We start from the raw sequence: 26524 nt of genomic DNA, 5'->3' as shown, positions 1-26524 counted from the left end.
CGCCTGGTAGGGCTGGTGGGGGCTGTCCTTGGAGTCACGGCTCCAATTCGAGAAGGGAAATCATCTGAGCTTTTAAAAAATTAAATGGAGTCAGTAATTTGATTTCAGAGAGAAGCTGAAAACCTCGTAATGGCAGGAGCAGCTCAATCTCGTGGTGAAAAGGAAAAGCCTTAAATGGGGCTATTAAGCTTTTGCCCAGGACGGATCTGCCCGGAGAGGGAGGAGGAGGGAGTGCAGAGGGGGGAGAAGTCTTCTTCGAGGTGGGGACCGTTTATCAGCCAAGACAACCCTGATTATTTATTTATTTATTTCTTGTTCCGGGCGGGCGTTGCCGACGGTCTCCTCTTCTTGGCTGCATTTCAAATCCCACTTCCAGTGATGGGTCTGCCTGGAGGTGGGCGTCTGGGGGTCCACCTTTCCAGGGAAGCACTGAGTGAGTGCTCTTCCGGCCCAGAACACTGTACCCAGCCACAGCTGGGCATCTAAGAAAGGGAGCCTGGTGGCAGCTGGGTCACTGAGGGTCACTGGGGCTGCCCAAGCCAGCGGGGTACCAGCTGCTGCCATGGAACCCAGAGGAAGGGAGTTATGAGTAATGAAAATGAAGCAGTGGCATCCCATTCTCCTCCCCTGGAGTCCTTTAGAGACCTGATGTCATGGCACCCCAAGGCCTGGGGAGGGGGTAAACACCAAGGGTTCATATCACCATCATCAGCAACCCCCAGAGATGTCTGAACCACGGCTCAGGCCCTCCATGCTTTCCTGGGCCTGCAAGCATCCCCTCTGCCTGGACCAGGAGGTGGGTGGTGGAATGATCGTTGTAACAACGGCTCTCGAGTTCTGAGTGCACTGGGTGTCGTTCGGCTCCACGCCAAGTGCTCTACATTCCTTTCCCACCCAACCCTCAACAGCCCCATTGGGAGTAACAATTATCATCCCCATTTGACCCATCAGGAAACTGAGGCTCAGAGAGGTGAGTGCCTTGCCAAGGTCACACAGCCAAAGAGCAGAGGAACTGGGACTTGAACCCTAGCTCCTGGCAGGCCTGGCTGCAAAGCCTGCACCTTACCCTGACGCTTCACCACCTCCGACAGCAGACCAAGCCCAGAAACACAGCCAGCAGGGCCAGGGAGACACCAGGAGACGCTGCCCTGCACTCAGCGCCTCTTCCCTCAGGGAGGGCCATGCAGGCAGATGGCCTGCCGCTGCACCACTCCCTCTGGGTTCCATGGCAGCAGCTGGAACCCCGCTGGCTTGGATGGTCCCAGTGACTCTCAGTGACCCAGGGCCCCTGGACTCCCTGGCTTAGATGCCCAGTTGTGGCTGAGCACAGTGACGATCTGGGCCAGAAGAGCACCGGGGCTTCCCTGGAAAGACGGCCCCCAGCCCCCATCTCCAGGCCGACCCATCACTGCCTCCCACCCTTTGCACTCTACCTCCCCAGGGTGCACCCAGGACTCACCCTGAAGTCTCCATGGAGGCTCAGCGTGGGGGCCTCTCAGAAAGCCCCTCCACACTGTCCTGAAGCTCAGGAGGCCTGTGGCTTTCAGCACTGAGGGCCAAGGTGGGCTCTGTCAACTCCTGCTGGAGTGAGGCCCCCCGGCCAGCCTGGAAGGGGTGTTCAAGCTCCACCAGGCTGGGTATCGACACTCCTGTGGGAGCCCACAGGCTCAGGGTTTGCGTGGATGGAGGGCTGGATGTGTGTGCAACCCCCGACTCCTCCTGGCCCACAGGCCAGCCAGGGGCTGACTCCAGGTATCGGGCCTGGTCTGGCCATCCTACAGATGAGGCTTCGGGTGTCAGAAGAGCTGCTGGGTGAACAGGTTCTGGTGGCAGAGGTTCCATAGGAAGAACTGCCAGGGGCACTGCCGGCCTCACCCTGGGCATCCCGGTAAGTTCGGGTCCTGAGGCCCTGGCACAGGCACTGGGGTCTGGCTGCCTCACACTTGGGGTGGAGAATGTGGCATCCCTCCCCAGCAGGATGGAGAGTCCCAGCCTCTCCATGTCCTGGCTTGGTTCTGAGGATGAAACGTCCACGCGCCCCCTGGCCCCCTCCCTGGGGAGACCAGGCCCTGTCTGGCGTGGCCTCTCCACCTCCATTCCAGAGGATGTTTCCTGGGGCTTTCTAGGAGAATGGTGAGAAACCAGCTCCTCTGCAGCCAGTCTGACCCGCCAGGGCCTTGTCAATGGCTGGAACTCCTCACTGGCTTGGCCGGGCTCCCCCCTGATGGGCTCGGGTGCAGCCACATCCCCCCCTGACAGCCCTCTCAGCAGGAGGGGACTTCCTGGAGACTTGGCAGGGTCCTGCTCAGGCCTCACAGTTCCTAGACCTTCAGTCAGGGTGACAGATGGTCCTGAGACCAGGAGCGATTCAGATCGTTCAGGCCTCGGAGCTGGCGGTGAAGGAGAGGAGGCATCTGAGGACACGGGCAGGGTCAGAGCCGGGTGCGCTGGCAAGACTGGATGTGGCCGCCAGGGACTAGCCTGGACACCCTCTACAGGCTCCGAGGGGAGCGTGGCTGGAGGTGTGGGGTGTCCAGGGAACCCTGCTTCCCCTGGGGGAGCCTGGGGACCTCGCTGAGCTTGCACCACTCTGGGGAAAATGGAGGCAGATGTCTGGCCTCTTCTCACCGGTTTGGCTGTTTGCAGGAATGGTCCAAGCCCCTTCTTCATCAAGAGAGAAGTGGAGAGAGAAAAAGTATCAGAAACAAGAACACATGGGCTCCGGCTGCCCTGAGAATCTCAGCCCAAAGATGGGTTCGAGGGACCCGGTGCGGTGGTTCATGACTGTAATCCCAACACAATAGGAGGCCAAGGCGGGTGGATCACTTGAGGCCAGGAGTTCCAGACCGGCCTGGCCAACATGGTGAAACTCCATCTCTACTAAAAATACAAAATTAGCTGGGCATGGTGGCGTGCGCCTGTAATCCCGGCTACTCGGGAAGCTGAGGCAGGAGGATCGCCTGAATCTGGGAGGTGGAGGCTGCAGTAAGCCAAGATCGTGCCACTGGACTCCAGCCTGGATGACAAAGCAAGACCCCATCTCAAAAAAAAAAAAGAGCTGGAGGAAACTGTGACCTCTGGGTCTCCAGTCCTCTGGTGTGCCTCAGTTTCCCTCCCTCCATTTGTGTGCATAGCTGCTGACCCCCCCGCTGCCTCCCTTGGCTGTGTCTCAAGGCCCTGGGAGGCTGCTGTGATCCAGGCTGACAGATGAAGGGGGCTGCCCTCAGGTGGGAGCTCTTGGGGATCAGAGTGGGGCTCTGTTTGGAAGAATGGTGGTGAAAGAGAAGGGCCTCAGGCCCAGCTGGGTCTACCGATACCTCATGGGGACCGGACTCTTTGGAGGAAACCATGGGCAGAGGATACAGCCATAGACGTGCCTTGGCCAGCACATCGGAAGGCCGGTGCAGGAGGTCCCGAGAAAGCCATTCCTGGGCAGCTGGTCCTGCAGCCCACACCTGGGAGGAAGCAGCAGATGGCACTCCCGCTGGAGGGGTCTCTGGTCCTGGGGATGGCGGGGAGGAAGTGGTCCTCAGTGCAGCAGTTGAGGCAGGCGACTCTGTTCCTGAACCTTCCAGAGAGAAGACAGAGGTCAGCCTTCCTCCTAAGGAAGCAAAATCCTCCCAACGCCCTGCTGAAGGGACCATGAGTGACCCCTTTTCCACAGGTGGGGAACGGAAGCTTGGGGAGGTCAGATGCAAGCCCTGGGTTGGGAAATGTCCATTGGCTGAATTTCACAGTCCTCCCACCTGGAGTCCTTTTTGAGACTATGTGGACATCGAGATTCTCTCTTTTTTTTTTTTTTTTTGAGATGGAGTCTCACTCTGGCCAGGCTGGAGTGTAGTGGTACAGTCTCAGCTCACTGCAACCTCCGCCTCCTGGGTTCAAGCGATTCTCTTGCCTCGGCCTCCTAAGTAGCTGGGATTACAGGTGTGCACAACCATGCCCAACTAATTTTTTTGTATTTTTAGTAGAGATGGGTTTCGCCATGTTAGCCAGGCTGGTCTCAAACTCCCGACCTCAAATGATCTGCCCGCCTTAGCCTGTTAAAGTGCTGGGATTACAGGAGTGAGCCACCATGCCTGGCCCATTTTTTAAAATTAAGTCACAGAAATTCAGATTTCTGCAAGGGGCACCTGGCCCTGACTCCCTGTCCCAGCTTCAATGCCATCAGATGGTTTTGTCTTTGAGCCATTTCCTATTTTGAGGTCAAATACCTTGGCTCAGCCTCAGGAACCACAGAGAACCGGAGAGTGCTCCCTGACCGACCACCTTTCGGGTTAGACTCAGCCCACGCAGCGTAGGTATTCCAGGCCGATCACGCTTTGCCAAGTGCGGGAGAGGAGGTACAGTGCAGGGTGTTTAGCAGGCCCCCTGGCCTCCACCCACCAGATGCTGGTAGGATCCCCCGAGTCATGACAACCAAAAAGGTCTCCAGATGTTGCTAAGTGTCTCCTGAGAGGCAAAAATCAACCGCAGTTGAGAACTGCTGAGTTCGAGCTTGCAAATTCTGGCTAGGGGTCAAATACAGCCCTTGGACATGTTTGACTCAGCCTTGCAGGGTGTTTGAACTATTTTTTAAATTAACCAACAACATTTTAAAAGCAGGAGTTTTTATATCACCAGGTTCTCGTGGAAAACCAGATTTGGCTACACGGGCCTGCCTCCCTGCAAGACGGGATGAGCTCCAGCTAAGCGAGGTTGCTCCACTTAGAGGGACCTGGTGGCTGCGGGTTCCCAGGAGTCTCCACCACTCCCTGTCACCTCTGACACTGAGCTTTGCTGCCTTATCCTCCCATGCCCAGGCCCTGGGTGTTCTTATCCTCCCCACTGTCCCGCTGCTGACATTCCCTGCCCCACCCTGAGAGGCATTTCCATCAGTGAACCCGACTTTAAAATGTGAAAACAGGCCGGGCACAGTGGTTCACACCTGTAATCCCAGCACTTTGGGAGGCCAAGGCAGGAAGATCACTTGAGCCCAGGAGTTTAACAACAGCCTGGGCAACATGCATGATCTCATCTCTATAAAAAATATTTAAGGCCAGGCGTGGTGGCTCATGCCTGTAATCCCAGCAGTACGGGAGGCTGAGGCGGCCGGATCACCTGAGGTCAGGAGTTTAAGACCAGCCTGATCAACATGGTGAAACCTCATCTCTACTAAAAATACAGATTAGCCAGGCGTGGTGGCGGGCACTTGTAATCCCAGCTACGCGGGAGGCTGAATCAGGAGAGGCGGAGGTTGCAGTGAGCCAAGTTTGCATCATTGCACTCCAGCCTGGGCAACAAGAGTGAGACTCTGTCTCGGGGGAAAAAAAAAAAATTTAAAAACTAGCTTGGTATGGTGTCTTGTACCTATAATCCCAGCTACTCAGGAGGCTGAGACAGGAGGATCCCTTGAGCCCAGGAGCTCAATGTTATAATGAGCTATGATTGCAACATTGTACTCCAGCCTAGGCAATAGAACAAGAACCTGTCTCTTATTAAAAAATATATATATATAGTATATATATATATGCACACACACACATACGCACACATGAAAACAACTATATCTAAACCATCTCTTAGATTTCTCCAGACCAGACGCTTCAATAATTAGGATTTGTCCTATAGGTTCTAATTACTTTTGCGGTCAGGGAAGAGGAAGATTTTTTAAAAATCTCTAACCACGGGGAGTTCAGGCAATTCTAGCATATATTAATATTCCAACACATTAGTCACATATTTACAAAAGAAAAATGTTATCTGTATGAAACATTTTTTTTAATTCCTGGTGAAAATTCAAGCCAACAAGCATTTATGAAGTGCTTACCAAGGGCAAGGTGACAAGATAAGGCCCGTCAAGAATAAGAAGCCGAATAGGACACAGCTCCTGATCTGAATGAATTCATACTAGAGGGAGAGACAGGAGCATGCACCATAACTATAATAAGAATAGAAAGACCTCGAAGCTGCAGGGAAGCTGCTGGGGAGGTGGAGGGGAGGTATGCTGGGAACGAGGGAGGGGAGAGATTCATTCTGGTTGCTGATGTTAAATTAACAAAATGAGAAAGAGAACATTCTTTCCCCGTGTAAATCTTTCCAGAGAGGCCAAAAAACTCTTCCTAAAATGTTTCTGTTGCTGTTGCTGATCTATTTTTATACTGTACTCTGTATCTTCCTGTCAAGGACCTGCCATCTCATCAAAACCCAGGGTAAAGATCATCTACTCTCTGACATCTCTCCTGAGTCCACCTGCCCTCATAATTCTCTGGGCATTTTTTTTGTGTTGTTTTTTGTTTTTGTTTCTGTTTTGAGACGAGTCTTGCTCTGTTGCCCAGGCTGGAATGCAGTGGCACAATCTCAGCTCACTGCAACCTCCACCTCCCAGGTGCAAGCGATTCTCCTGCCTCAGCCTCCTAAGTAGCTGAGATTACAGATTAGAGATGTCCTCTTTTAGGAGAGACAGGGTTTTGCCATGTTGGCCAGGCTGATCTCAAACTCCTGGCCTCAAGTGATCCTCCCACCTTGGCCTCCCAAAGTGCTGGGATTATAGGCGTGAGCCACCGCGTCTGGCCTTTCTGTGGGCATTTCTTATCTCCCCTTCCAGATTGGACGCTGCTTGAGAGCAAGAACCAAATCCAGCAGCCTCTATTCCCACCTAAGCCTTGAATGGGGTCTCATAAACCGCAACTGCTTATTGAATATCTGTTGGATAAAGTTCTAGCCCTCCCTTTCCAAGATTAATGTCATCACTGCAGGAAACTGTTAAAATAAAAACAGCCGAAATGTGTAAAAATTTTCAAGAAACATTTCCATTTTTAGCAGACTGTCAGAACTCACCCCCATCCCGCCTTTTTCTTTGTTTCTAATTCTGAATTTGGGGCTAGCTGTGGTAGGCAGTCCCCCTTTTAATCTTTAAATATAGTTCTGAATATAATTACATTTTTGTGCAGCACCGAAACATCATATCCTCATGACAGGGCAAACTTGCGCTATTAACATCTGAGTTAAATCTCCTTCGTGTCTGTCTTCAATTGAGGACAGTTAGGAAGTATAAGATGAAAGTGATCGACATCGTTTGTGAATTACGTGCATTTCCTTGTACTGTATTTCAACGGATTTTGCTCCTGGTGGTTTTGCATGTGTGAATACCAGGTTGTCCATTAGTGGAGCTTTCGCCAAAAACCCCATCCCAGCATCCTAGCATGAAGGCATACACCATGTTTAGAAGAAGGTTCCTCTTGAGCTGAGAAACAAGTTGCATCGTGTCGTGCTCTTTGCCAAGGACACTCATCTGTCTACCAAGTGACCCGAGAAACTGGAGCCCACACAGAGAGAGTGGATAAATGGAAACAGCTCCTCTTACACCAGGCACTCACTCTTCTAAGCCATTCATTCCCCTTATCTCATTCAGTCCTCAAAATAAGTACTGGTATGCCTATTTTCCAGATGGGGAAACTGAGGCTCAACATGGTTAAGTAACTCACTGAGGTTGTGTGGTTTGTTAGGAAATGGTTGCACCCCCATCCGCCTCCCCTGTCCCCTCCCTGGCAGACTCCAGGGCCAGGAACCACATCACCACTCAGTTCTCATGATACTGTTGTTCTTCTGCCAGTTCCAGCCAGTATGTCTGACACCTCACTTACCTTGTAGGTGTGGGGACCTGTCAGGTCCAGGGAGTGAAACTCTGTCACAGAAGAAAGAAGCCCAGGGCCAAGGAAAGAGGGTTTGTGCAGTGTGTGCCTGTTACCAGCAGTCACTCCCTCATGGTGCCTCACTCACCCACACATTGGAAGAAGCTCTCCACTGTCCAGAGGACTGGGGCAGCCATCTCGGCAAATTCCAGGCTCAGGTCTACCCTATAGAAAGCTTGTGTTCCCAGGGTTCCTCTGACTTCTTGGCATCGCTGTGGGGCCAAAAGAAATTAGTTGCACGTTGGCTGGGCGCAGTGGCTCACGCCTGTAATCCCAGCACTTTGGGAGGCTGAGGCTGGTGGATCACGAGGTCAGGAGATCGAGACCATCTGGCTAACACAGTGAAACCCTGTCTTTACTAAAAATACAAAAAATTAGCTGGGCGTGGTGGCATGCACCTGTAGTCCCAGCTACTCTGGAGGCTGAGGCAGGAGAATCGCTTGAACCCAGGAGGAGGAGGTTTCAGTGAGCCGAGATCGCGCCACTGCACTCCAGCCTGGGCGACAGAGCGAGACTCTGTCTCAAAAAAAAAAAAAGAAAAAAGAAAAGAAAAAAAATTAGTTGCACATGGGCAACTAATTAGATGCACAGGGGCATCCCATGCCCTGTGGCTGTCCCCGGATGGGGCTACCTTGGTAAAAGTACAGGCCTGAGGGGCATACATGGTGAAGTCCATTTCCAGCCAGCACCACAGATTTGCCCTCCATGTTTCTTTCTTTTTTACTTTTATTTTTTGAGACAGGGTCTCACTCCCATTGCCTAGGCAGGAGTGCAGTGGCACAATCACAGCTCATTACAGCCTCAACTCCCTAAGCTCAAGCAATTCTCCCACCTCATTTTTTAATTTTTTTGTAGCAATGAGGTCTCACTATGTTTCCCAGGCTGGTCTTGAACTCCTAGGCTCGAGTGACCCTCCGGCCTCGGCTTCCCAAAGTGTTGGGATTGCAGGCATGAGCCACTGTGACTGGCCTGCCTTCCATGTTTCTGACCGCATATGACATCGGTGACCAAAGGAGAAGGGCCTCAGGAAGAGAAGGGGCAAGACAGAGATGCCACTGGATACTCACCTGGACCTGGAGCACCCCGGCCGCCGGAATGCTGACCACCACAAAGTCCTTGTTCTCAGTCACCATAAAGATGTTGGACTGGTGGACTCGGAGGAATCTGAGGCTCAGGGTTTCCTCAATGTAGGAACCTCTTTTGACTAGACCCAGTCTCTGCTTGGGGATGTGAACTAAGACCTCCGACTCTGGCTGGAATGACACTGGAATGGGAAGGACACAGGACACAGAAAAAGACGCACTTTGCAGGCTCGTGGACAAATTAAGTGGTGGTGGGCCTTCGCCAGGGGCCACACCTGTGGCCAGCACAGCACACTTCCCCAGTCAGTGACAGCAAGTTACTCGGTGTCCTGGTATCACTGCCTGGGCTGAAACTTAGCTGCATGGATGAAGAAGAAAAGAAAAAAAGACCATCCCCAAACACCTGACAGACCTTGCCACTTGCAAATGCCCATCAGGAAGCAGATGCCAGGAGGGAAGCTGCAGAAATGTCTCTACTGAGACCGTCTTCGGCTGCGGTAGCCTAGCCCAGTGCCCCTTCCATTTCCAAAGCAACTCTTAAGTAATATAACTCCCAGGCCAGGCACGGTGGTTCACGACTGTAATCCCAGCACTTTGGGAGGCTGAGGTGGGTGGATTACCTCAGGTCAGGATTTCAAGACCAGCCTGGCCTACATGGTGAAACCCCATCTCTACTAAAAACACAAAAAATTAGCCAGGTGTGGTGGTGGGCGCCTGTAATCCCAGCTACTTGGGAGGCTGAGGCAGGAGAATCGCTTGAACCCGGGAGGAGGAGGTTGCAATGAGCCGAGATCGCACCACTGCACTCCCACCTGGGCAACAAGAGCGAAACTTCATCTCAAAAAAAAAAGAAAGAAATACAGCTCCTATCAGTTGTTTACACTTTAGCAAGAATTTCACTGTGTCAGGCTCTCAGGGGGACATTTTAAGCCACCTCTGCAGCTGCTAATGGAAGCATCTGCCTTTATATAAAGGGATTTGAAACACTGTGAACAGGGAAAGAGATGGTTGGAGGCTCATCATGGTCATTGCCAATGCCTGAAAATCCCCAGAGCCCTGATGCCGAAACTCAGTCCATGATAAAATTCTATACAAATGGAAAGTCTAAACCACCTCCAATCTACCCACACAGGATGAAGCCTTTGATCCACCTAACTTTGCACACCGAGTTCTTTGAATTTAAATTCCCTGGAGGTAGGAAGTGGTCTTCCAGATTCTGGACCTCTTTATATGACATAAGACCCAGGGCAACAGTGTCACTCCAGGCTGAACAAAACAGTTATCACGTACATGGTCTAGATCAGGGGTCCCCACTGCCCTCAGATCACAGAGCCCTGGGGGTCTGACCAGGCTGCAGGCTCTCTCCTGTCTCTGTTCTCAGAGTCTCTGGAGCCAGCTTAGGAGCTCCCAAGAATTTGCAGACCTCAAGTTTGCAGGTCTGTAGTAGATGATTTTACTTTTTTTTTTTTTTTTTTTTGGAGACGGAGTCTCGCTCTGTCCCCCAGGCTGGAGTGCAGTGGCGCGATCTCGGCTCACTGCAAGTTCCGCCTCCCGGGTTCACGCCATTCTCCTGCCTCAGCCTCCCGAGTAGCTGGGACTACAGGCGCCCACCACCACGCCCGGCTAATTTTTTGTATTTTTTTTAGTAGAGACGGGGTTTCACTGTGTTAGCCAGGATGGTCTCGATCTCCTGACCTTGTGATCCACCCGCCGCGGCCTCCCAAAGTGCTGGGATTACAGGCGTGAGCCACTGTGCCTGGCCGATGATTTTACTTTTTATTCACCCCACATCCCACCCCTACTCCACACACACATACTCCAACACCTTCCAGCAAAAGCAAACTTTTCTTTGTCCCAAGCATTTCTGAAATGCATAGCCAAGGTTGGGACTGAGGAGAGGAGAGGTGGGATGAGACAGAGGGGAATAAGGTGCCCAGAGGAGGGAGAAAACAGAGACCAGAATGTGATGAAGTTGGAAAGGTGGACATTAGGGGCACTGCTGGGTCTTACCCGGTGGGCAAGCAGCTTCTAAAGAATAGGCATGGTGACCGCTCACCAGCCATAGTGGCAGGAGCTCAGCAGAGGTGTTCAGCACCTGGGGAGGGAGGGGGTCCCCCTGAGGTCTCCAAAACTGCTCCTTCCAGATGCAAACTCCCTCCACAGGGGCCCCCTCTCTCACCTTCGAACTAGTCTCTGAACTAAAGCCCCAAGTGTTACAAAGCCCAGGTCAGGGATTATTGCGCCGATGCAACTAGGAAATATTATTTAGCTGAGATATTTTTAGCAGGAAGCAAGCTCAGAGCAAATGTCATGTGAGCCGTCTTCTCTTACATGGCAACTTTGGGCTATTTAAAGAGATGGTAATTACGCTTCTGCCACCATGATCAGGACGAGCTGAATGCATGATTGCAGGAGCCCCTCATCTGCAGAGCAGAGCACTTTACGCTAATGGGGCCCAATTTTCGAAGGCGCCTGCCTAAATCTGTCCAGTCTCGCAGGTGGACATTTGACTTGTCACTGGAGGGGTGGCAACCTGCTCTTCTGGGTGCTATGCCCCAGAGGCCCCTCACCTCCTGGCAGGGCCTGCTGCCCACCACTGACCTCCCACCTCTGAAGAAGGCCTTGTCTCGGGCTTTGGATGGTGACAGTGGTGGTGTTGATGTCCACATACAGTCCCATCAGGCTGGCGTCTTCAAGAGAAGCCACCAGCTCCCCTCGAAGGGACAGCAGCCATGGAGTCTGGAGAAACAGGACACGTTCACAAACCATGTGGCCAGGGAGGCATGGTCACTAGGAGTTATGGAGAAGGGACACTTGAGGGGTCACCTAGGAAGGTAACAGGGTCACGGGGAGGATAATCTAGGCCAGGAGGCAGGACGGCAGGCCACTCTGGGAGGAGAGTCAACCAGACGCTAGCACGCTTGTACTTTAGGGTAGGAGGTCCCTTGCAGGGGTGCTTGGCACACAGTAGGTGCACAACGCAACTGAAAGAACGAACACACAGTTACCCCTAACAGCAATGCCAACCAGTCGGCCCCTATGCCGCCCTGACTGAGCACAACTGGAGTCCTGTCCTTGGCTCTGTTTGCCACCCTTTAGTGGGACATGGGAATCAGGGCCTTGAATAAAGGTGAGGGCCAGATGTGGGCAGAGGGACAGGGAAGGGTCCCCAGCTCCCATCTCAGGAGGACTGGCAGGGGGACATCAGGAAGACTTCGGGAGGTCAAGCTCACTGACCCCAAATATTCAAAGGGATGTGAAATGGAGAAGAGGGACTGGCTCCTTCCGGGAGGCTGTGGGAAACACTCAAAGGACCAGCAGAAGAAAAATTTGGGAAACACCTGTGCAACGTGGAACAAGCTCCTTACAAAGGAACAAGCTCCCTGTCACTGGAGACTTGGCAGAGAGAATTTTAGCACAGGAAGGACCTTAAAGCCTTCCAACCCAGCCTCCCACCCAAAGCTGGGGTCTCCTCTTCAAGGTTCTTCTCAGATGGCCTCAGGCCTCTGCCTGGAGGGCATCAGCAGGAGCTTCAAACTTCAGCTGGCAAGACCTGGTCCCTGAAGAGTCCGTACCATCCACGACACTCTCCAGAGGACAAGCAAACTCAAAAGCTGCCTCAGAGCATCCTGAGCACCCACCAGGACTGGCAGAAACTTCCAGAGAGTTGCTCCTGCTACTCCAACGGGGCCCACTTACCTGTCTATTGTCACTCCACAGGGGCAGGGGCCGGGAGACCTGCAGAGACAAAGAGGAAGCAATGTCTCCTGCAAGCGGTGAGCAAAGGTGAGCAAACATCCCTGCCTGTGCCCATCAGCGCCAGCAATTACCCCAGCAGGAGACCGGTGAGAGAGCTGTGCCGCTGGGTTGTTTGCTCATTAAGACAAGAAAATCATTTATGTTCTGGGACTCAAGTGTCAACAGACGCAGGGAAATGTCACCGCCTCAGCTGCCATCCTGGGCCCGGCCAAAGGGGCAGCTGGGGTCCTGGGCACAGCTGGTGAGGCCAAGAGTGGGTGTGCATGGGACCAACCCTGCTCACAGCCCACTTCCACTGGGGCTATTTCCTAGGCCTCTTGTCTTTTTTTCTCCCTAAGTCCCAATTTCCTCGCCCTTTTTCTTTCCACTTTGGATCCAACTAGCAGAAGTAGAGAGTGAGGGCTTCTACGGGCCCAGAGAGTACACCTGTGCCCCCCAATGGCACCATTCTTAGGGGCACCAACCATCCCGGTTCCCCAGAAGTGGGGAGGGTCCCCTGATGTGGGGTTTTCAGTGCTAAAACTGAGACAGGCCCAGGCAAACCGAGACAGTGGTTTCTCGTACCACGCCTGAGTCTCACAGCCATCCATCCCGTAGGGTGGCACCATTCTCCCGTTTCACAGACCAGGGCCCAAGGTGATGACATGGGCAAGGGACCTTCCCCAAAACCCCTCTGCAGCCAGTGCCGCCCCACCCAGGTGCTCTCTCAAGTCTCTCTACTTTCTCCAAATGCCCCTTTGCCTTTGCGTCAGACTTGGCCAGGGAGGTTGTGGCACTGGACAGAGTCACAGACCAGCAGAGGGTCCCTCGGAGACCATCAGACCCCCTCTCCTACCCGATACAGAATGGGGAGACTGGGGCCAGAGTGGACTGACTCATCTTGACAGCTCCCCAACTCAAGTCTACCCACCTCTTCTCCCTAGGGGCAGAGAAGGGCTTCCAGAAGCAGAAAGAAGTGGGTGGGGCCAGGAAGAGGCCCCCCACCACCATGCAGCCTCCCCAGTTGCCCAGCTTGGTTGTTCCTTGGCCCCAGAGAGCCCATGTTGGCAGCAGGCTCAGGCGGCCCACAGGGAGCCCCTCGGGTCAGCCCTGTGATGACCTTGCTTTTAGGGGGTGCTGCCTTCCCTTGGGGAGCAAAGTGGAAGAAATGGAGAAGACGTCCACAAGGTCTGGCAGGAGAATGAAGAGGATGCGGCAATTCCTCGACACCACCAAAGCTGCACCATGGTGCCCCAGCCCATCCCCGCTGCTGAACCAGAAAGAAGACAGAGAGGCCCCCAGAGGCCAGCCTGTAAGAAGGAGGGAAGCAATTCTGCTAAAAGAAGGAAGGGAAGGCCAGGTGCAGTGGCTCATGCCTGGAATCCCAGCACTTTGGGAGGCTGAGGCAGGTGGATCACCTGAGCTCAGGAGTTCGAGACCAGCCTGGGCAACATGGTGAAACCCCATCTTTACTAAAAATACAAAAAAAAAAAAAAAAAATTAGCCAGGAGTGGTGGCAAGCGCCTGTAGTCCCAGCTACTCAGGAGGCTGAGGCACGAGGTTCGCTTCAACCTGGGAGGCGGAAGTTGCAGGGAGCTGAGATTGTCCCACTCACTCCAGCCTGGGCGACTCTGGCCAGAATGAGACTCTGTCTCCAAGAAAAAAAAGGAAGGAAGGGAAGACGTGACGAGTGCGCAGCCAAAACGCACCGTGCCCTTTAAGTTGCCAGGAGGAGGCTATATTTAGGGCCCATGGACATTCCGCAGGAGCTCGGGCAGCCTTCACTGGGAGTAATCGCTAATCACTGCATTGAGTTTACGGGTGCCCCTGGGCACACTTAACCCAGGGCAATGAATAGTTATTGCGCGGCCTCCTGCTCGGGGCCTGTGGGCACACTTAAGCGAGCTCGCAGATCGCTGCGAGCAGGGCACGGCTCGGGTACACCCTTGGGCACCCTGCACCATCAGCGGGGAGAGGCAGAGTATTAAATATCTATGTGCCCTGTGCCCACAGCTGCATTTAGCCAAGGGCAAGGCCGGTGAAACGGCTTTAATTAAAACTTAATGCAAGTTCAAGGTGCAGCCACGGAAGTGACGGCTGCAGAAGTCACCAGGAATGAATCAGTCAATTCGATGAGGTTCTCAGATGGGGAAAGGGGCTGGAGGGGAGGCGGGGGCAGCAGAGACCCGCCTCTGCTCCTTGTGTGCTGCCCACCTCTGTGCAACTCTGTTTAGGGATGCAGAGCACCCCCCCCACCCCACCTGCTCCCACACCTCGGTCAGTGAAGGATGCCAGGGACTGGGGCATTAGGGCATCTGGGCTTCAAGGGCAGGACGATGGAGACCAAGCGGGTGCCCGGGTGAGGAGTCGTTTCTGCTTTTCTCAGCAATTCGGCCCAGGCCCAGGTGTGAGGACAGCAACACCGTCCCCCTGGCGGCGGCTTCCAGAATCACAGGCCCAGTGCAAAGGGAGCGGTAACCAGCCCCGGGATGTCAAACAGGTGGCCTGGCAGCCCTGCTTGGAAATCCCGGGGCGGGGCCAGCCCCGCAATTCTTAGGTGCACCAACACTGGCTTTGGCGTGGCCACTCTGAGCCCTTAATAAAGGCAGGTAGGCAGAGGAAGCCCCTCCCGCTCAGCCCCTGCTCCTTAAAGTTAAGAAGCAAAGGAACTTTAGAGAGCCCAACATGGCAGTGAGCCGAGCTCAGAGCGGAGATGAGCCCAGGTCTTCTGCTGGGCTGGTGCCAGGGCCCTTCCCATCCCAGCACACTCATTTTTGAAGTTCAGATCAGATGAGAAGAAAGCGATAAGCTCTTCCTGGGGCAAGTCATGCCTTGGTCATATCTGTTCCCTTAGCAGCAGCACAGGGTTGGACATACAATAGATGCTCAATAAATGCTTGTTGGGGCCAGGCACGGCAGCTCACACCTGTAATCCTAGCATTTTGGGAGGCCAAGGCAGGTGGATCGGTTGAGGTCAGGAGTTTGAGACCAGCCTGGCCAACATGGTGAAACCCCATCTCTACTAAAAACACACAAAAAAAAAAAAAAAAACTGGCTTTAATTAAACTGGTGGTGGCGCATGCCTGTGATCCCATGAGAATCGCTTGAACCCAGGAGGCAGAGGTTACAGTGAGCCGAGATCACACCACTGTACGCCAGCCTAGGCAATAGAGCGAGACTCTGTCTCAAAATAAATAAATAAATAAATGCTTGTTGGATAAATGGTGTTTGTTATCAGCAGCCTTTTCACTCCAACCTCCTCCTCTCAGTTCTGCCTTCCTCTCCTTTCTCTTCCTCCTTCCTTCCTCCTCCTCCTCACAGACAGAAGATGCCCACCCAAATCCCTCAGGCCAAATCCAGCACTTTGAGCCAACAGTGCCTACAAAATTAAAGTGACTTGACCGGGCGTGGTGGCTCATGCCTGTAATCTCAGCACTTTGGGAGGCCGAGGTGGGCAGATCACTTGAGGTCAGGAGTTCTAGACCAGCCTGGCCAACATGGTGAAACCCCATCTCTACCAAAAATATAAAAAATTAGCCGAGTATGGTGATGCATGCCTGTAATCCCAGCTACTCGTGAGGCTGAGGCAGGAGAATCACTTGAACCCAGGAGGCGAAAGTTGCAGTGAGCTGAGATCACGCCACTGCACTCCAGCCTGGGTGACAGAACGAGACTCTGTCCCCCAAAAAAATAAATAAAGTGAACTTTTTTTAACTGGAGGATTTCACATACAATTATAGATTTCCAGTTTATCTTGAAATGTTGGAAAATCTGGCAAAATGGGACTGGAGTGGAGTCCAGCCTCAGTTCCCTCTGTAGGGGGCCAGGACTGCAGGTTGTGCCTGTTCCAGCATCCCCAGACCCCACCAATGTGGCATGGCTCAAAGCCCAGCTCTGTTGCTACCAGCTGGCAAGTCTCCTAGTCTCTCTCTGCTTAGTTCTCTCACCCGCAGAATGGGGATCAATATAGAACCAACTACATAGAATCGCTATGAAGGTGAGATGAGTTAATATTTGCAAAGTGAGTATAACGATGCCCAGCACAGAATGAGCCATATATAAGTGTTTGCTGGGCCAGGTGTAGTGGCCCACACCTATAATCCCAGGGCTTTGCGAGGCCAAGGTGAGAGGATCGCTTGAAGCCAGGAGTTTGAGACCAGCCTGGGCAACACAGTGAGACTCCGTCTCTACAAAAAATTTAAACATTAGCTGGGCATGGTGTCATACACCTATAGTCCCACCTACTTGGGAGGCTGAAGTGGGAGGATCCCTTAAGCTCAGGAGGTCAAGGCTGCAGTGAGACTGCGTGACAGAGCAAGATCCTGTCTCTTTTAAAAAACAGGCTGGGTGCAGTGGCTCCCACCTGTAATCCCAGCACTTTGGGAGGCTGGGGCAGGTGGATCATTTGAGGTCAGGAGTTCAAGACCAGCCTGGCCAACATGGTGAAACTCCATCTCTACTAAAAATACAAAAATTAGCAGGGCATGGTGGCACACACCTGTAATCCTAGCTACTTGGGAGGCTGAGGCAGGAGAATCGCTTGAACCCAGGAGGCAGAGGTTGCAGAGAGCTGGAATCGCACCACTGCACTCCAGCCTGGGCAACAGAGCAAGACTCCATCTCAAAAAAAAAAAAAAACAGCTGACTAAATGAAGGAATGAGTAAAATTCTTTACTGCCTCCTCCTCAGTCCAGCACGCTCATTTCTGTGGTGGGTTTGGTTCCTACAGATGTTTGGGTTTCTAGCCCTCCCCACTCCCATCCAAATCTTGTTTAGCTTACAGAGGTGCCCCACTGATGAGAGCTAGAGAGAAACTTGAATTCAAGGAGCGCACACGGCCGTGAAAGAGCTCACAGTTGGATCTGGGCTGGGGCTCAACCTTTCTTCCCTGATATTTAAAATGTAGACATTGCACCTGATCGCACCTGGGGTCTATAAGTCTTTGACATTACCCAGGTCAAAAAAAAAAGCATCCAAACTAGCAAATTTTTTCAATCCAGAGAGAAAGGACACAAAGATGCAATTTTGCAGCTTTGGCGATAACCCAAGTGGCCCCCTGAGCCAGCCAAGATGGGAAATCCAGAACCCGAGGTCAGAGAGATTTAATCTCCCCCTCCCCACCCGTCTCACTCCTTCTTGCTCAGAAACCAACCCCGCAGACTTGGACCTAGCCCGTACCCAGGGATGTCTAGGAGAACAATGCCATACTGCATCTGCAGCTACCACCTGTCTCCCTGGGCCACGTCCTGCGGTGCAGGAGCCAGGGCCAGCTGCCTTGGCCTTCAGAGAGAAGTCCAGCCTGGGAGGTCCCTCTGCCACCTCCCAGACCCTCCGAACCCATTACCTGGATGAACATGGGCCCACAGTGGACGCTTTCGTGACCCAGCCTTGACCTTAGCATCGGACACTTCATTAGGTAGCGATCACTCCGCTCCAACCCCGTCACCCCTTTCTGAAATATTCTGATTTCCAGCCTGTAATTTGCTTTCTGGAAGTAGGGCAAAATTCATGTGTGCAAATGAGAGAGGAAAATACAGTTAGTAGGCTGCAATTATAGGTCAGTCCCTGTTCTCGGCAAATAGGACACCATGAACCTCCTAGAAGGTGGGCTTGTGGAAGAGGGATGGGAAACGAGATGAAGGTCGACACCAACACAGAGCCTGGGTCCGGCTCTGGAAGCTCAGCCCCCACCAAGGAAGCCCTCCAGGCCGGGGAGCATTTAGGGATTTGGGGAAGGTCAAACCTAGTCAGACAGAATAAGAGCTTGCATCCTAATGTCCCTTGAGTGTTGACAAACATTTGTTCACACTTTATCTCCTTTGATGCTCACCAGTGTCTCATAAGGCTGGGCTATTTTTTGTTGTTGAGACAGAGTCTCATTCAGTCACCCAGGCTGGAGTGCAATGGCCTGATCTTGGCTCACTGCAACCTCCACCTTCCGGGTTCAAGCAATTCTTGTGCCTCAGCCTCCCAAGTAGCTGGAATTACAGGCATAAGCCACCACGCCCGTCTAATTTTTGTACTTTTAGTAGAGATGGGGTTTCACCATGTTGGCCAGGCTGGTGTTGAACTTCTGGCCTCAAGTGATCCGCTCACCTTGGCCTCCCAAAGTGCTGGGATTACAGGCGTGAGCCACCAAGCCCAGCCAAGGCTGGGCTTATGAGACATAAAATTCCCATTTTACAGATGAGGCAGCTGAGGCTTAGAGAAGGTAAATGACTAAGCCAAAGGCATGTGGCCATTTCTGAGACTAGACGTGAGAGCTGGTCTAGCTCATTCCGGTACAAGGCGGACTTCAAAGATGTCAAACCAATGGGTCCCTCTGCCCCTCCCAGGCTGCCCTCATTCAGCCACACAAGAAGAACTCAAGTCTAAGCTTTGCGGTGGGGCCTGAGAAGGGTGACGGGGCTGTCAGAGAAGGGCGACCACAGAGAGGAAGAGAAAGAGGAGGAGCAGGGTAGTTTCCAAAATTCCTTCCCCCGATCCAGACCACAGCCCCACTCAGGAAAAACTCTGGACTGGGTCAAGGAAGGGAGCACAAAGAAATGGAAAGGGGAAGTGGAGGTGAGGAAAAGACAAGAAAAAAAAAAACTCTGAGCCAAACTGTGCGGCTGGTTGTCCCCTTGCAAGACCCCCGGAGTGAAATTTAAGTAACAAGAATGCTGGCACAGTGGCTCATTCCTATCATCTCAACACATTGGGACACCAAGGTGCGAGGATGGCTTGAGCCTGGGAATTCCAGACCAGCCTGGGCAACATGGTGAAACCCCATCTTCTACAAAAAGTACAAAAATTATCTGGGCGTAGTGGTGCATGCCTGTAGTCCCAGCTACTCTGGGGGCCGAGGTGGGTGGATCACTTGAGGTCAGAAGCTCAAGAGCAGCCTGGCCAACATGGTGAAACCCCGCCTTTACCAAGTAGTCTCAGCTACTTTTCCCAAGTAGTCCCAGCTACTTGGGAGGCTGAGGCAGGGGAATCGCTTGAACCTGAGAGGCGGAAGTTGCAGTGAGCTGAGATTGTGTCACTGCACTCCAGCCTGGGCGACAGAGCGAGGCTCCATCTCAAAAAAAAAAAAAAAAGGAAAAAGAATACAAAAATATCTTGCTTCTGTAAATTTTAGAGTCACATGGTCTCGTGAGCCCATAATGGGCCTGTGCAAGTGAGGGCTGTCAGTCAGCCTTTGCAACTCCTCAGCACCATTTATTCACTTCATTCAGAACTTACTGAGTACCTACTGTGTGCCAGGCCCTGAGGCAAGCCTGTGGGTGTGACTGCCTCACCCAAGAGACTCCAGGTCCAGCAGGAGATGGTGTGTGAGTGGGCACATTGTGAGTCAGTGTTGGCAATGATAGAAGCAGGTCTACTGCACAGAGAAGGGGGGATTCTCAGGAGGACTGCCTGGAGAAGGCAGCAACTGAGCTGGGCGGCCTTTTAATATCTATGCCCATAAACTCCACGAGGGCAGAGACTTCTGGTCTCCCTCAGCTCAGTTTCTGCAGAGGAATAATGGTGCAGTGTCTCCTTACTTGATATCTGAGCTCAGGCTTAGCTCCTTAAATCTCCCTTAAAAAAAAAAAAAAAAAGTTCCCCAAACCCACCTCTTTCTGCACAAAGCAGGCCGAGTATTGAACTTGAAAAAGGAAGTCACCATCTGAAGCCGGATGCAAGAAGTAGCCACATTTAGCAAGAGAAGAATCCAGGTGGTCAGGGGACCTCCAGGTGCCTGGAATGAGAAAGGGACAGAAACGCGGGTTGAGCCTGTGGAGGTGGCTTCTCTGGCAGGGTCAGAAATACCAGACTCGCAGACAGAAACTGCTCCGCCTGGAAGCTCCTTACCTGGAGGGGATAAAAATAGCAGTAATTTTTAAAAGTCTGGAAAGGCATATACCAACAGGAAAGCCCGATGGTTCTTCATTCAAGGTGTATCCAGAATCCGACCCCATCTCCCCACGCGAATCCTCAGCTTGTGTCACTGCGGCTGCCTCCTCCCATGTCCCCCGGCTTCCTCCTTTGCCCCTGTTGTGTATATTTCATGCAGCAGCCCGCAGGATCCTGTTCAAAACATAGGCAGATTGTGTCTCTCCTCTGCTCAAACCTCTTTATTGCCGGCCAGGCACAGTGGCCCACACCTGTAATCCCAGCACTTTGGGAGGCCGAGGTGGGTGGATCACTTGAGCTCAGGAGTTCGAGACCAACCCAGCCAACATGGTGAAACCCCATCTCTACTAAAAATACAAAAATTAGCCAGGTGTGGTGGCGCCTGCCTGTAATTCCAGCTACTTGGGAGGTTGAGGCATGAGAATCACTTGAACCCGGAAGGTGGAGGTTGCAGTGAGCCAAGATTGTACCACTGCACTCCAGTCTGGGTGACGGAGTGAAACACTCTCCAAAAAAAAAGAAAAAAAACTCCATTGCTTAAAAAAATAAAGCCCTTGAAAGCCTCACGTGACCTGCCCTCACCTCTCTGACCCCCTTTCCCACTTCTCTTCCCCTCCCACCCTCTGCTCCAAACACACCAGACCCACTGCTATTTCTCAATCATCCCAGGCCCACTCCTGCCTCAGGGCCCTTGCACTGGCTGTGCCCTCTGCCTGGAACTTTCTTCTCCTAGATATGGAGTCAGCATGGCTGACTCCCCTGCCTCCTTTCAGTCCTTGTGCAAATGTTGCCTTCTCCATGAAGCCCACCCTGACTACCCTCTTTACACTCCCCAATCCTGCCCTCCTTCACCCTTTTCTGCACAATCATTGTGTTCTAACCAACTATCTTACTGGCTTATTTGTTATATTGATTGTTTGTTACCCTCTAGTCAAATGTCAGCTCCATGGGGCCAGGGGTATTTGTCTGTTTTGTCCATTGCTGCATCTTTAGTGCCTCAAGCTGTTTCTGGTACACAGAAGGTTCTCAGTAAATAGTTGTTGAATGAGGCTGGGCACGGTGGCTCACACCTGTAATCGCTGCACTTCGGGAGGCCGAGGCGAGTGGATCACTTGAGGCCAGGAGTTCGAGACCAGCCTGGCCAACACGGTGAAATCCTGTCTCTACTAAAAATACAAAAAAATTAGCTGGGAGTGGTGGCAGGCACCTGTAGTCTCAGCTACTCAGGAGGCTGAGGCAGGAGAATCACTTGAACCCAGGAGGCGGCGGTTGCAGTGAGCCGAGGTCCCGCCACTGCACTCCAGCCTGGGCAACAAAGTGAGACTCCGTCTCAAAAAAATAAATAAATAAAAATAAAAATACAAAAATTCACTGGGCGCGGTGGGGGGCATCTGTAGTCCCAGCTACTCTGGAGGCTGAAGCAGAAGAATCGCTTAAACCCCAGGGGCAGACGTTGCAGTGAGCCGACATTGCACCACTGCACTCCAGCCTGGGCAACAAAGTGAGACTCCGTCTCAATACATAAATAAATAAGTAGTTGTTGAATGAGTGAAAAATAAAGGGGGCTATCTCTGGGTAGAGGGATTACAAGCAGTTTTGATTATCTCCTTTGGATTGCCTCTAGTTTCTGTTATTATCTTGTATTGCTTTTGTCATGATTATTTTTAAAGCATTTTTAAAGCTCACAGTTTCACTTTCAAATGCTTGACTCGACTGTGCATTTGATGGGAGATGAATACGCTATTCCAGAAAACAGCTCTGGCAGCCTTTCTACGTGGGATTCTCTGGTGACATGCTTTCCTTTCAAAAGCACGCAGCTTCCACAGCTATCTTTAGCAAGAGATCAAGGCCGTGCCTCTGGCGGAGGAAGGCTGTGAAAGGTAGCTCGCTGGGGAAATAAAGTGTCTGAGCTGGATGTGCAAATTGACCTGGATCGTTTTAGTTTTGCATTCACGTTTGCACTTTGTAAATATTTGCCTGGCACCCTGCTGCTCACACCTGCTTGCTGTCCCCTCAAGTTTATGGAAGGCAGCAGGCACCGTCATTTCTCCATCCCCACCTGGCGCTGCCGCGTGAAATGAAAACTCTCCCTCAAAAGCCACAGGTGTCTCTGACAGCGCCTAAAACTAATGGCCTGTGGCTGGCCGCTGTGACTAATTCTCTGATTATTGGCTTTATGATTTTACGCTTAAAACTTCTTTATAATAACACACAGAAATGTTTAATGGGCTCTATCCAGAGCCATAAAAATTACTTATTGAACAAGCGTTTTAAAACTATTAATCTATTGTTTTCCATTAATAATGGCTCTCCAAAGAACAGGCGACAGCTTAATGTATCCACAGCTTTTCTCCTGGAAAAGTGGCCTTTTAATACACAAATGTCTCTCCCAAGGCGTCCCGGGCTGGCTGGCCAATGGGTGGTTGGCCCTCCCAGGGCAGATTTAGGCCCTACCGGTCCCAGAAGGTGCTTTATGAATTTCCAGAATGAGCAGGGTCCCTAGGAGGTTTTCCTAGACTTTGGGTGAGATTGGAAAGCCTCCCTCCTCAATATCTCTTTTTCTGTGCAAAAGAGAGGAGGAAACTGGGGGCTTGCTTTGCAGCCACCGAGATGGAGAGCATGGAGGGAAGCAAGCTGTTTGCTCCTCTCGCTACTCGTGTTCCCTCCAGAAGGTTCCAGAAGGTTCCAGGTACCCTGATACCATCCAATGCTTTCCTACTTCTTCTGTTGGAAAGCTCATGGCAGAAAGGTTTCTGGAAGTGACACTATGCCCTTGTTTTCTGCTGTTTTAGGTGCGCTCTTCCCCCACCAAGCATGTGACGGCCTCCCGTTTCTCCCAAGTGTGTGAGAATCACCCCTTTAGTCTCACTTCCACTTTTGCAGAGTGATTTCGATTTTGGAGCATATCAGTACCAGATGGGCGCTTCTTCCAGGGCTTTGGGCCACTTGTTCATTCAACAAATATTTATTGGGAATCTTCTAAGAACCAGGCAGTGTTCTCGGTCCTGAAGATGCAGCTGTAAACAAAAAGCACGTGGGCCGCGCCCTCACAGCGCTGCCTTCTGTTGGGAAGAGAGGCGCAGATGACAAGCTTGGGAACAATGGCAGGAGATCATTTTACTAGTGAGGAGTGCGGGGATTGTGACTGGGGTGGACGTGGATGACTTTAGAGAGCCTGGAAGGGCTGTGGGGGGAGGTGGCCTTTGAGCAGAGATTTGAGTGATGCCCAGGAAGCTGCAAGAGGCATGGGAGAGGAGCATTGCAGGCAGGGGAAGGCAACACAAAAGCCCCAGCAAAGACCCCGCCCAGCCACCGACCGCCTCTTACCTGGCAAGTGCAAGGTCCTGGCCAGCCACCGCCTCAGCCCCTCCACGTGGCTCCTCGGGATCCACAGGGTCATGTAGTCTGAGAAGCACTCGACTGTGTCTGTCCAACAAGAAGATGCTTCTGAGAAGGAAGGAAGGAGGAGGGGGGGAGGGGGGGAAGGGAAGGAGGGAGGGAGGAAGGAAGGAAGGAAGGAAGGAAGGAAGGAAAAGAAGGAGCTCCTCTCAGCCTGGCTTCAATGGAATAGTCAGGAAAGGGCATGTAGGGGTCGTATTGTCCTAACAGAGTGACCCTTTACTCCATACAGAGGTCACAGTTCACAGAATGTCCAAGGAGGAAGAACCTGTTGGGGAGGTCCTCAAATTCCAGCCTGCAGGCTGGGCACGGTGGCTCATGCCTGTAATCCCAACACTTTGGGAGACTGAGGCCGGTGGATCACTTGAGGCCAGGAGTTCGAGACCAGCCTGGCCAACACAGTGAAACTCCGTCTCTACTAAAAAATACAAAAATTAGCCAGGTGTGGTGGCGCATGCCTGTAATTGCAGCTACTCAGGAGGCTGAGGCAGGAGAATCGCTTGAACCTGGGAGACAGAGGTTGCAGTGAGCCGAGATCACGCCACTGCACTCCAGCCTGGGCGACAGAGTGAAACTCTGACTCAAGAAAAAAGAATTCCAGCGTGCCTACAAGTAACTTGGGCACTTGTTAAAATATAGATTCAGTAGGTCTAAGGCGGGGCCTGAGATTCAGCAGTTCTACCAAGTTCCCAAGTAGTGGCTGCTGGTTCAGGGACAACACTTTGAGTAGCAAAGTCTTGGAGGTCATTAAATCTAAACTTTATGTTTTATAGGGGAAGACAGGGAGCAAGGTGACTTCATGGTACATATGTGAGTACTTGCCAGGCATGGTGGCTTACACCTGTAATCCCAGCACTCTGGGAGGCTGAGGAGAGCAGATTGCTTAAGCTCAGAAGTTCGAGACCAGTCTGGGCAAAAGCAAGACCCCCATCTCTAAGAAAAAAAAAATTTGTTTAAATTAGCAGAGCATAATTAAGTGAGCAGAGCGTGCCTGTAGTCCCAGCTACTCGGGAGGCTGAGGTGGGAAGACTGTGAGCCCAAGAGGCAGAGGCTGCAGTGAGTCCAGCCTGGGTGACAGAGTGAGACCCTGTCTCAAAAAAAAAAAAAAGAAAAAAAAAAGAGCATAGGCACTGGTGTCAGTAGGCATCTGGGTTTGAATCCCACCTCTGTTGTGTGTGTGTGTGTGTGTGTGTGTGTGTACCTGTTGCTTAGTTTCAGTTTATTTCTGTGTGTATCATTAGTATGATAATGATGGTGATGATAGTAATAATAGTGATGGTAGTAGTGGGATGATATTGATGGTGATGGTGGTGATGATGGTGTTGATGGTGGTGATGATGGTGGTGATGGTGGTGACGGTGGTGGTGATGGTGGTGATGATGGTGTTAACGGTGGTGATGATGGTGGTGATGGTGATGGTGGTGGTGATGGTGGTGATGATGGTGTTAATGGTGGTGATGATGGTGGTGATGGTGGTGATGGTGGTGGTGATGGTGGTGATGGTGGTGTTAATGGTGGTGATGATGGTGGTGATGGTGGTGGTGATGGTGGTGATGATGGTGGTGATGGTGGTGATGGTGGTGGTGATGGTGGTGACGATGGTGTTAATGGTGGTGATGATGGTGGTGATGGTGGTGATGATGGTGGTGATGGTGGTGGTGATGGTGGTGATGATGGTGTTAATGGTGGTGATGGTGGTGATGGTGGTGACGATGGTGTTAATGGTGGTGATGATGGTGGTGATGGTGGTGATGGTGGTGATGGTGGTGACGATGGTGTTAATGGTGATGATGGTGGTGATGGTGGTGATGATGGTGTTGATGGTGGTGATGATGGTGTTAATGGTGGTGATGATGGTGGTGATGGTGATGGTGGTGGTGATGGTGGTGATGATGGTGTTAATGGTGGTGATGATGGTGGTGATGGTGGTGTTAATGGTGGTGATGGTGGTGGTGATGGTGGTGTTAATGGTGGTGATGATGGTGGTGATGGTGGTGATGGTGGTGGTGATGGTGGTGGTGATGGTGGTGATGGTGGTGGTGATGGTGGTGATGGTGGTGACGATGGTGTTAATGGTGGTGATGATGGTGGTGATGGTGGTGATGATGGTGGTGATGGTGGTGGTGATGGTGGTGATGATGGTGTTAATGGTGGTGATGGTGGTGATGGTGGTGACGATGGTGTTAATGGTGGTGATGATGGTGGTGATGGTGGTGATGGTGGTGATGGTGGTGACGATGGTGTTAATGGTGGTGATGATGGTGGTGATGGTGGTGACGATGGTGTTAATGGTGGTGATGATGGTGGTGATGGTGGTGACGGTGGTGGTGATGGTGGTGACGGTGGTGTTGATGGTGGTGACGGTGGTGGTGATGGTGGTGACGGTGGTGGTGACGGTGGTGATGGTGGTGGTGACGGTGGTGGTGGTGGTGGTGACGGTGGTGGTGATGGTGGTGACGATGGTGGTGATGGTGGTGACGGTGGTGGTGATGGTGGTGATGGTGGTGACGATGGTGTTAATGGTGGTGATGATGGTGGTGATGGTGGTGATGGTGGTGATGGTGGTGACGATGGTGTTAATGGTGGTGATGATGGTGGTGATGGTGGTGACGATGGTGTTAATGGTGGTGATGATGGTGGTGATGGTGATCATGACGGTGATGGTGATAATCATGGTAGTGACGGTCATAGTGATGATGGTGCTGGTGATGGTGGTGATGGTGTTATTTGTGGTGGTGATGATGGTGATAATAG

General features: G+C 52.1%; 1 protein-coding gene across 10 annotated transcripts in view; it reads right to left on the bottom strand.

Annotated features, from left to right (window-relative positions):
• Positions 1 to 275: 275 nt before the first annotated feature.
• Positions 276 to 26524, bottom strand: part of C1H1orf127 (chromosome 1 C1orf127 homolog) — a 37222-nt gene continuing 10973 nt past the window's right edge. The window contains exons 2-13 of one of the 10 annotated variants that reach the window (XR_008492464.1): positions 23699 to 23797; positions 20092 to 20216; positions 17838 to 17981; positions 12455 to 12493; positions 11357 to 11494; positions 10766 to 10850; positions 8741 to 8937; positions 7762 to 7885; positions 3378 to 3568; positions 2629 to 2664; positions 1460 to 2390; positions 276 to 554 (exon numbers count right to left, since the gene is read on the bottom strand). Coding sequence is in view for 7 of the 10 variants with exons in the window: in XM_054439782.1 (XP_054295757.1) it covers positions 1480 to 2664; positions 3318 to 3568; positions 7762 to 7885; positions 8741 to 8937; positions 10766 to 10850; positions 11357 to 11494; positions 12455 to 12493; positions 17838 to 17981; positions 20092 to 20216; positions 23699 to 23771 (2361 nt within the window). In the remaining 3 variants the exon portion in view is untranslated. Of the gene's footprint in view, positions 558 to 1459; positions 2665 to 3317; positions 3569 to 7761; positions 7886 to 8740; positions 8938 to 10765; positions 10851 to 11356; positions 11495 to 12454; positions 12494 to 17837; positions 17982 to 20091; positions 20217 to 20329; positions 20546 to 23698; positions 23798 to 26524 lie in introns of those variants that run through there. The other 9 variants (XM_054439775.1, XR_008492465.1, XR_008492467.1 and 6 more) reach the window with 9 other exon arrangements.

This window comes from Pongo pygmaeus, chromosome 1 (genome assembly GCF_028885625.2).
Source record: "Pongo pygmaeus isolate AG05252 chromosome 1, NHGRI_mPonPyg2-v2.0_pri, whole genome shotgun sequence".
In the NCBI taxonomy this organism is placed as follows: domain Eukaryota; kingdom Metazoa; phylum Chordata; class Mammalia; order Primates; family Hominidae; genus Pongo; species Pongo pygmaeus.
The sequence above is the reverse complement of the archived record's forward strand: the minus strand, read 5'-3'. Positions and strand labels throughout refer to the sequence as shown.